The sequence below is a fragment of the Rhipicephalus microplus genome, unplaced genomic scaffold (genome assembly GCF_043290135.1).
Source record: "Rhipicephalus microplus isolate Deutch F79 unplaced genomic scaffold, USDA_Rmic scaffold_907, whole genome shotgun sequence".
NCBI classification, from domain to species: Eukaryota; Metazoa; Arthropoda; class Arachnida; order Ixodida; family Ixodidae; genus Rhipicephalus; species Rhipicephalus microplus.
The window spans coordinates 2,207-12,973 of record NW_027465460.1 but is presented as its reverse complement, the minus strand read 5'-3'; the positions used below and the strand labels follow the sequence as shown (position 1 = coordinate 12,973).

Here is a 10,767-nt window from a genome sequence, read left to right as displayed (position 1 = left end):
CAGAACCACTTTGGCAGAATATGTGTTGTTTTTATGTTGCATGCGTACTACAAAGTACCGATCCTGTGACGGTACCAATTCATATTTATAGCGCGGAGCGATCGCAGACGCGGAAAAGACGTACTTTCGCCCAAAACATTGAGCTATTTTGCACAGCAATCAATTCGCTGTGCGTTAGCGCCTCGTGATTGAATGCAGTTGCCAAAAAATTGTTTTGTAACAGGAACATTGTATATCGGCTGCACTTGTGCCAACTTTATTTAAATATTAATTCAGTCTTGCGGTGAAAATACATAAAAGACTAGCGCTGAGGAGTGATATTAGGATTTGGGCGACTGTAAAACTCGTGAAACGTTGCGCGCTGGGACGTTGTTTGCTGGTGCGTTACCTTCAAGACATCCGACGGATAAGCCAATAGCTATCAGAAGGATGGTGCCTTGCCGTCACTTAACGAGATACAGCAACAAAGAATTCTGGCTTAAGTGGTCCGTCAAACATTGTGCTTGTTCATTGAAATGTCGCGTGTGAACGGGTGCACCAGGCCCTGTGTGTATGCATGCTACGCCGATGGCATGTCGTTACCTTGTTAGCTGAATACGTGCAAACACACAAGATGATCAAGGCTGACTCAGCATCTCAGTAAAGTCAAAGTGCGTAGCTGCGGCCTAGATCACGTGTGTTCGACCTCTGCCCCGACGGCCACCTTTCGAAGCGCGTGAAACGCTTGAGTGGGATGTATTGTTGAATGTCAGCGCATGCTCAATGACTGAAAACGGGTGGTATTTCTGCAGTCTTCTACAACAATATCTCTGACATAGCCTTTTTATTGTATTTTTTGTAATTTTTTGTAATTTTGTGTAACTTTTTGTAATTTTTCTCTCTCTCTTCGCAACACTTATTTTTATCATCTTTTATTCCTCTCACCCCTTTCCTCAGCACAGGGTAGCCAGCCGGTCTAAGAACTGGCTAACCTCTCTGTGATTCCGATTAAACGTTCTTCCTCCTCCTCCTTCCTGATATAGCCTTACTTACTTTCACACGATATCTATCAATCAACCAAAACACACACGAGAACTTGGTTGGCTCACGGTGGTACTACGAGTATTACACATTTCGCTGCAGAGTGGCGCGACAACTTTGCCGCCATGTGTTCCTGTTTTTAGACACTAAGGCGAGCGCCTTAGACGCTTCATCGAACGTGGAACTCCAAACATCCGCGTTGGCGCTTCGCGGCGTCCAAAAAGAGTGACGCGAAAATTCATCATCGTCACGTTATGGCGTAACCATTCAACGTCATGATACGTCACAGCTCAACAGAATTTGCGAAGTCATTGTGACGTTACTGTGAGTTTACGTTACGTGCTGCCACATGACGGTATCACCACATGACATTGTAGCCTGGTCGAAGGTGGCCCGGTAACGGGGGCAATGACGAACCAGGTGAGGTGCTGGAGGAGATGAACAACGAGAGAGAAGGCAGGGAGGTTAACCAGGCACAGTACTAAAACGCCTTAGGAAATAGAAAGATATTGAATGATGGCGTAACACGATCAATACATCGGCTGAATGGCGAAATAAGACTTTCGTCATTACTGACCGCACACCGTCTCAGTACAAATGATTGTGACAGGAATAAGTGCAAAACCAATGAAACTGTGAAATGTTATAAATTGAAAGCCCCGTTCCCCCCCCCCTCCAGAGGATATGTGCCTCCCTCTTTTTCAATAAAGCACTTTTCATTCATCTATCCTGAGATTATAAGTGATTACATAAGGGGCCCTGAGAGATTTTTGTTTTTCAATGCATTGGTCGATATGCACCTTATAAAACAGCTCCCCTAAAATGTGTTGTGACCGCATGCGCGCAGGAGGTGGGGTAGGTGAGTCACCTAGATATATTGTAAAAGTTCGCTGACATAAATGATTTCAAAGTGGAACTGTCCTACTGTAAACGGACGCGGAAAAACTCTTTAGGGCATGTTAATATTGTGGAACTTCAGCAGAACAAGTGAACAGGTTGAAATATGCGCAGCTTTCGCATTCACTAAAAAAAGTCCTGGATTTCTCGCCAAACAAAAAAAATATTTCTCCGATTTGAACGAGAACCTTCGATGGCTATTAGTGATAAAAAACAACAACGTCGCCCCTTGATGACGTCAGTAATGACGTCATCACGGCGTTTCCAATGAGAGACCCCACTACTTGGGCACAATTCGTCAAAACAGTCAATCAACGCGTACGGAAAGCGATTTATAAGTGATATGTCGACAACCGATTGTCTCAGAATACGGGGAATCCAGGTATTCATTTGACAATATGACTTCGTCGGGCTATAGCGCCGAAATTCCAACATAGTGAACTCTTAACCTCCCGCTTTTATATCCAGCAGAAGTTTGAACGCTAACAAGCTCCTTTTTCGTTCAGTGCTTGAGCTTCTCTTCCTGCCCCTCTTCAATAGTGTTATACTGCATTGTACGAACATGACGAAATCCTGCTTTCAACACAATCATCGCGGAGTTTCATCATCAAACTTGGTGCCAGCTGGTTCAAAATGTTTTGTTTTCTTTCTCCCTGCTGTTTAATTCACGGGTTCTTCTATTCTTGCATATGAATCACAATGCCAGAGCCGCCAATCTCACTCAAGCCGCGAAAAACGAGGTCTTACGTACGGGTGTTTAGGTTTTTATGATCTCCCACCCCCCATCTTTTGACTCATTTCTTTTACTTGCCGCATACATTCTTAATTTAACACATCTTAGATTTTCAAGCACGTCAAAGTTCTCCTGGGTGATGGCTTATAAAATATCACTGTATACCGCTATAAACGCTTTCCTTGTTCTGATTGATTGATTGATACGTGGGGTTTAACGTCCCGAAACCACCATATGATTATGAGAGACGCTGTATAGTGGAGGGCCCCGGAAATTTCGACCACCTGGGGTTCTTTAACCTGCACCCAAATCTGAGCACACGGGCCTACAACATTTCCGGCTACATGGGAAATGTAGCCGCCGTAGCCGGGATGCGATCCCACCACCTGCAGGTCAAGAGTTGAGTACCTTAGCCACTAGACCACCGTGGCTGGGTGCTTTCCCTGTTCTTTTTGCAATACAAATTGCATGTCACACAACATACACCCGGCCATTTTCTCTTCGTCAATGAAGCCACGTGGTCAACATCCCAAAACACACCATGAAGCAGGGATTCAGATTAATTTTTGATTAGCCCTAGTATGTTGAAAGTGCGCCACAATGCAAGTGCATGGGTGACTAACGTCTCACGCCAACATTACAAAATTCTCCACCACTTGAATCGAGGAACGAATGCATGACCGTTTGTGCACCAGCACTTATGCCATCGCTGCTGCTTGTCCTGTGTATCTGTGTCACGAGTAGGTAAATTCGAATTAGAGATGACTTCGCAATATTGTTTTAACGACGTGTAACTTCATCAAAACGCTTGAGTGATGACCTGCTGATAGCTTTCAAAGCGTGAGTTGTGATTTCAAATGATTTCAAAGAAGCCGTAACTAGACAGCCAAGTCATGCTTTTAGTATTAGGCAGACAACAGCCTGTATAGTAAACACCGCAAAGATTATGAGACATAGTACAATGCCCTTGTTACACGTTCCGTGAAGGCGGTTGCAAATACTCCTAAGAAATCCGTGGCGAAGAACGGAATGATATTGGTGAATGAATATTTAGCTGTTCCAGTAGACGTATAAATTTTTCGTTGAATAAGCAGTAGACGCATTTTGAATGTGTACTTGTTTGCATTACATGGTAGAAAAGGTTACATATCTTAAGAGGTGTACAGAAAACTTACAAAGCTTTGAAAAGAGAGAAAAAAAAACGCAAACCTGCGCAGGAGGCGCAGCACAGTCACAACGAAAACACGAAGAGGTGCCTTTCAGTGGCTTTTCTAAACAGTCTTTGGGCAAATGCTACAAGCACAATTGCTGGGTACCCACTACGCCATAAATATTTATAACTTGTGCATGGTAGGCCGACATAATAGGCCGACATTTACTATGCTACTCTTCGCCATTCTTCAGAAAAGCCTGGTATTTGCTAAACACTTGTAAGAATTTCGTATTCCATTCAGTGGATAACGACGATGAAAAATTACGCCTGAAGTGGATATGTGCCACATTTATTACGTGATGAAGAACAAGCTTTTGCTATGTATTGGATCATCGGACGACCCACCCGTTACGCGATTCGCATTGTGTGAGGCCTGGTTTCCTTGCTGTTCTAAAATACCTTATTACTCATATAACACGATTCCTTTCCCGACATCAAGCTGCCTAATGCAAGCTTGCGAACGAATCCCAAGCATCGGCATCGCTCAGTGGCAAAATACTGGGCTGGCACGCAGTGGACCCGGGCTCTAATCTCAGTATGTCACCAAATGTCCTTAGGGTTTCTTATTTGGTGGCAATTTCAGGTATTGTCATTCGCTCCTAATGTCATTCGTTCGCTGTGATTTTGTGTGATAGTGGTTACGGACAACGGCGGCAGCCGCGGCCAACTACGGCACTGACGACTGGTATTGTGACAACAGCTTTTGCAGTAAAAAAGCTGAATATTACTGCTGCATCGGTAAGCAGTAGCCTTGAATTCACATGTCCGTCCTTTTAAAAGCGCACTGATAGAATTTTGGAGCACTAAGACAGCACACATGTGCAAAATTGTGGAAAAATAAGTTTTTCCGAAACCTATATCTGTGTCACACGATGAATTTGATGCCATTTACAGCGAGTGTCATTCGTTCTTAATGCCATTCGTCCGCTGTGACACAGTAAAACTAATGCCATTCCATTGAAACGACATAATCTTTCTTGTGAGTTGCGAAACACATTTGCACTCGATTTTGAACTGAATGCGTCGTCTCGGTGCTAGGAATCTTTTAAGAAAATTGATTTATTCATACGTGGAGTTTAACGTCCCGAAACCGCCATATGAATATGAGAGACGTCGTAGTGCAGGGCTCTGGAAATTTCGACCACCTGGGGTTCTTTAACGTGCACCCAAACCCTTTAAGGAGATGGTTACTGGCTTTCACACAAGTAACGTATAATTCGCACCTACATTCTTTTGCTGGATTTACTAAATTATTGATTTGACGACACGCGCAATAAATTTTGAAATTTATGCGTGATAGATTCTGAAAGAATTCAAATCTGAAGTTCTGAACTACAGTGGCTGAAACGGCGGCCGAACGCCAGCTCGGTTTCAGTTGTGCTCTGTTGTCTTCGTAGCATATATCGCGGGTGTTGATGGCATGATTTCACGTGCATTGGGGGTCAAAATGCCCACTAAACGAATTAGCACCCACCATCTCCTTTCTAGAAAATGATAGGTGTAATTTAAGAGACACGACGAGAACAGTGTGGATTAGGGAACAAACTGAGGTTAAGGATATCATATATAGTTGAAATCAAGAAGAGGAAAAGAGCGTGAGTCGGGCATGTAGCGCGCAGACAGGGTAACCGCTGGTCATTCAGGGTAACTGCCTGGATTCCCAGAGAAGGCAAGCAGGTTAGGGGGAGACAGCAGGTTAGGTGGGCAGATGAGAATAAGAAGTTTGCGGGTATAAATTGGCACCAGCAAGCACAGGACCAAGTTGACTGGTGGAACATTGGAGAGGCCTTTGTCCTGCAGTGGACGCAGTCAGGCTGATGATGATGATGATGACGATGTTGTTGCTGTTGATGAATATGATGATGATATTTTTTGTAGCCACTGTTTCAGTCATGCACCGACTCTCTGCGATATATCTTAAATTGAATTGGCTGCTTGTTTCATTTCACTTTTGTCGAGCAGCTGTGTCAACTCGTGTAAAATGACTGCGTTTATATTTTTAGAGCAGCTTTTTAGAGTGAAAGTTTATTTTCGACTCTAGAATCATGTTACTAGCAATGTTCGATTGATTCTCATTTCTCCCCGAGTCATGGCTCCCAAAGGCTAAGGTCCTTGTCATCCTTCTAAAATGATGTGTGTTTTCGTCCTGTGACAGCCGTCAGGCAAAATGACCTTCTGTTCAGCTAATGTCATTCGTTGTAAATGAGGTTAGATTTGCAGTGTCACTTAGTCGTGCTTAGATTTGGGTACCGAATATACAGCTACTGGCCACCTGTGTACCGTTAAAAGCCTTCCACCAACTAGCTGTTTTACAGAAGCACCAATCACCAAATGCATTTGTTTTCTTTTTTGCTGTATGAGGACTGTCACGGTGACGCTTTTCAATGATTCACAATGCACGGAGAAAAATTTCCAGTGTTCTAAAAGGAGCACCGGGACGGGTTTTCAGCATGAAAATTAAAGGCTTGCAGTTGGTATTCGAATATCCCGAGAGCAGGCGACACAAATATTATCACTGACCACGTGGTGTTAAATTTACAATTATTTTAAAACTTTGTTAAGAATCCTACCCTCTTTTCTCTGCAAATGATGCCATAGGCACAAAAAGCCGTGCCACAGTTTCATATTCCACAGCCATTAGCTCATTTGAGCGTTGTGAGATGCATTGTCATCTAGGCCACCATGAGATTCCAGCAGGTGCTGTATGCTCACTTGTGATCATGATTAAAGCAAGTCGGCACTCAATAAAGAGAACAAAACAAAAAAAAACAAAAATAGAGTGCTAGCGTTTACGATGCGCACCTCCTCTCTCCTCCGCTCAATTCTCCTCTGCATAAATTTCAGTGCGCTGGCAAATACGTCAAAATAGAGAATGTACTGCAAACGTGCGACGAATTTTTGTGACTCCACTTTACTAGGCGGAAACTAAAATCTTTTGTGACAGTCTATTTGTGAGGCTATATTCTTATTTGATGGAGTCATTACATTATTGTTCAGAAAGATATTGCGGGACCCCTTGAAATCGTAATATTCACTTTGAAAGTTATGATTTTACAAGCTTGGTGCAACAGCTAGGAAAAAAAAGTAATCAGACCACAGTGGCTGCTCTCAGAAGCTGTGGTTCTCGCCTTTTTATGAAACCTAAAAAAAAGCATGGTAATCACTTGCGTACTAAGTCACAAGAACGGTTTAGTTTAGTGTTTGCGTTAGTAGTGGAAGGTTAAACTAGAGGCGCCGACTGAATGCGTGCCATAGAACGATAGCTTTACTCTACAAATTGCAGTGGCTGCTGTAGTTATGCTCCACGCTGCAAGAAATAGAAAGACGAAACAACATTGCTGTCTGAACTGGTGGGCTGCGCACTCTAGCGACAGTTGATACTCGCCGAAGACAAGAAGAAGAAGACAAGGGGCACGGAAAAGCGCGCGCTCGCATATCTCTCTGTGGTGTTCCCGTAAATATCAGGGCTTGAGCAACTGTCGCTGAACGCACGACGTGAGCTTGCAACTACTGTGCAACCTTTTCGCTTCGTGGGAGGGTGCCTCTTTCTCGAGAACCAAGTGTCGCAATACCATCGATTGCCATTGGAATGGGACCTACATCTACAGGCAGCAACCTGGCGGCCGTCGTGGTGCGCGACCTGAGGCTCTGCTACAGCCGCAACTCGCCGCCTGTCATCGACGGGGCCAACATGACCATCCTCAAGGGAGCCATTTACGGCTTGTTGGGTGCCAGTGGCTGCGGCAAGACGTCGCTCCTCAAGTGCCTGGTCGGTCTGTGCAAGCCGGACTCGGGCAAGGTGCTCATCTTCGGTCAGCAACTGCACCGGGGACTGGTGCCTTGTCCGGGCGTCGGATTCATGCCACAGGAGTTAGCACTTCACTCTGACTTCACAATCGCCGAGAACATGTACTTCTTCGGCCAGCTGCTCGGTATGCCCTTGGAGAAGATCTACGAGCGGATCAGCTTCCTCTGCTCTTTCTTCCAGCTGTTTCCCGCCAACAGATTCGTCGAGAACCTCAGCGGTGGCCAGCAGCGGCGCGTGTCTCTGGCTGTGGCGCTGATGCACCAGCCTCTGTTTCTCATCCTGGACGAGCCCACCGTGGGTCTGGACCCGGTGCTGCGTGAGGCTATCTGGCGCTACTTCCTTGTGCTGTCCAAGGAGGACGGCGTCACCCTGCTCGTCACCACGCATTTCATCGAGGAAATCGCCGAGGCTACCACGGTGGGCGTGATGAAGAATGGCAAGATTTGGTGCGAGCGGCCGCCGGGCGAACTCATGCAGATGTATGGCACGGCTACCCTGGCTGAGTCCTACCTAAAGGTGTGCCAGGCACTGGACTTTCCTCCGCCGCCCACTGAAAAACAGGCGCTGACGAACGCTGAAAAGAAAGTCGAAGAGACGCGGCCAGTGCTTGAGAAGCCGAAATCGATGAGGCGCCCTCGGCTGGCCCCTGCGTCACCCGTGAAGCCGTGTCCTGTACCGGAATCGCTGCTCACATGGACAAACTGGGGACCAGTGCGAAGCTGCTTTCGTGTGAGGGCGCTGGCAGTCAAGAACTTGCTGAAGATCATGCGCAAGGTTATCACGGTGTTGTTCCAGCTGGTGGTGCCGTCTTTTGTGGGCGTCGTGTTCTGCCTGTTCGTGGGAGGCAAGCCTGCCTATCTACCGGTGGGCGTGGTCAACGAAGACAAGGACGGCTCATACAGCAAAGCCTTCCTCGCCGAGATCTCTAATGAGACTGTAACGCAGAAGCCGTTTCCGGATATCCGCCAGGCCTTTGATGCGGTGCTCGGTGAAGAGGCCTGGGGCACCATCCACATACCACCAAACTACACGAAGGAGTTGAATTCCAGGGTGCACTCGAAGTCGCTCAGGGGATACACCAAGGGGTTCTTGGTCAACTTCTTCCTGGACGCGACCGATTACACCATCAGGAACACGTTGCAGTTAGAGATCTTGGAAGCACACACTAGGTATCTGAAGGCACTCTCCCACAACTTGACTAGCCTGAATTTCTCTCTTCAAACGATACGGTTCACGGATCCTTTCTACAGCGCCTTCGACTTCACCTTCCGGGAGTTCATGAGCCCTGGCATCATCGTCGCGACGCTCTTTGCCTTGTCTATGTCTCTGACGGCGCTGTTGCTCGTAGCCGAGAACCAGGAAGGAATCCGTGGACGATCCATTGTAGCCGGCGTGACACCGGTGGAGGTGATCACAAGCCATGCGGTGGTTCAGATGTCCATGGCGTACATGCAGACGGTACTCATGCTCGTGGTGTTCGTCAGCGTCTTCGACACTCCCGTGCGCGGAAGCCTTTGCGCGGCCTTCTTCATACCAGTCCTGATGGCACTCTGCGGCATGAACTTCGGGTTCTTGACTTCGTCGATATCCAAGGATGAGGCGACGGCCCTGCTGCTCTCGATGGCCGCCCTCTATCCAGCACTTCTCATGGGAGGTGTGCTATGGCCCGTCGAAGGCGCGCCGGAGGTGCTGCGTCCCTTCAGTTGGGCCGTACCGCAGGCCCTTCCGGCACATGCTATGCGCGGCGTCATGCTGAGGAACTATACGTACGACAACGTGCATGTTGTGCGGGCTGTGGGAGTGACGGCCGGCTGGACGCTGGCCTTCATGGCTTTCGCCATGATCATGTACTCGCTTTCAAAGTGAATTACATTATATCAGCATTCGAAATAAAAATACATAAAAAAAGATTCTTGCTGCTTGTTCTCATCGAACGCAGTCCACGCTTGCTTCGTCTCGTTTCTGCGACATGGTGCCGTGACCAGAATAGCGGCTTCTCCTCTTCCCACTGGCCACGGAATACCAGGACGAAAGACAGGCCATACAGGACGGATGAAGAGGAGGCCCAGTGCGAACCGATGGCAGCGAGACAGCACATCGCAATCTGAGAGAGCGGCACAGACAAGGAACCTTTTCACCTTTTCGCCGATGACTGCGTTGTTTACCGAGAAATCTCATCTAACTCTGACGCTAGTTCTTTGCAAAGTGACATTAATAATATTGCCAGCTGGTGTAGAACTTGGCACATGGACCTCAACACTAACAAATGTAAAGTTTTACGTATCTCACGAACTACCGGACCCCCTGTTAACTACATCTTAAATGACGTTGATCTAGAGTCTGTAACTTCGTATAAATACTTGGGGATTCATATAACATCTGACTTGAACTGGAAACATCATATTACCTATGTTATTAACAATAGCAACCGTATGCTAGGGTACCTACGACGCAACTTTAGCCGTGCCCCTCAAGCCGTGAAACTAACCATGTATAAAACACTAGTTCGTCCAAAACTTGAATATGCATGCTCCATTTGGGATCCTTTTCAACTGAACTTGACTCACTCGCTTGAAATGGTACAGAATAACGCAGCACGCTTCATTCTATCTAACTACCATCGCACTAGCAGTATTACGTCAATGAAACAGAGCCTTTCACTACAGTCACTTGAATCACGTCGCAAAGCATCTCGTCTCATACTTTTTCACAAGATAATCAATCATCCACTTTTGAAAGCTCAGTTCATTACCACTCCTGCCTATTGCTCAGCTCGTTTAGATCATCAACATAAGGTACACGTCATTAGCTGCTGCACTAACACTTTTCATCATTCCTTCGTCCCACGCACATCCAACGACTGTAACCACCTTCCCTCAGACATGGTTTCCATTTCAAGTCACGACTTGTTCTCATCTACAGTACAGAATTACTTACGTGATGACACGTGAAGTGTATATTGTACATATATATTTTTGTACTCTGTTTGCCCCATTCTGATGATACTTACACGTACATTCATTGTACTGCCTAACATCGAATTTTCATGTTTTGTAATTTTTATTATTTTGATGTTACTATGTTTGCTCTTGGTTA

At 46.3% G+C, this 10,767-nt stretch overlaps 1 protein-coding gene across 1 annotated transcript; it reads left to right on the top strand.

The window, feature by feature from the left end:
- Positions 1-7,554: 7,554 nt before the first annotated feature.
- LOC142795844 (ABC transporter G family member 23-like) lies at positions 7,555-9,537 on the top strand. The gene has a single exon (XM_075886147.1). It carries the CDS (start codon positions 7,555-7,557, stop codon positions 9,535-9,537), a length of 1,983 nt encoding a protein of 660 aa, XP_075742262.1.
- Positions 9,538-10,767: the final 1,230 nt, after the last annotated feature.

Excerpts from the sequence above, each read along its gene's own strand:
- LOC142795844 (XM_075886147.1), top strand. The coding sequence starts at position 7,555 with ATGACCATCCTCAAGGGAGCCATTTACGGCTTGTTGGGTGCCAGTGGC.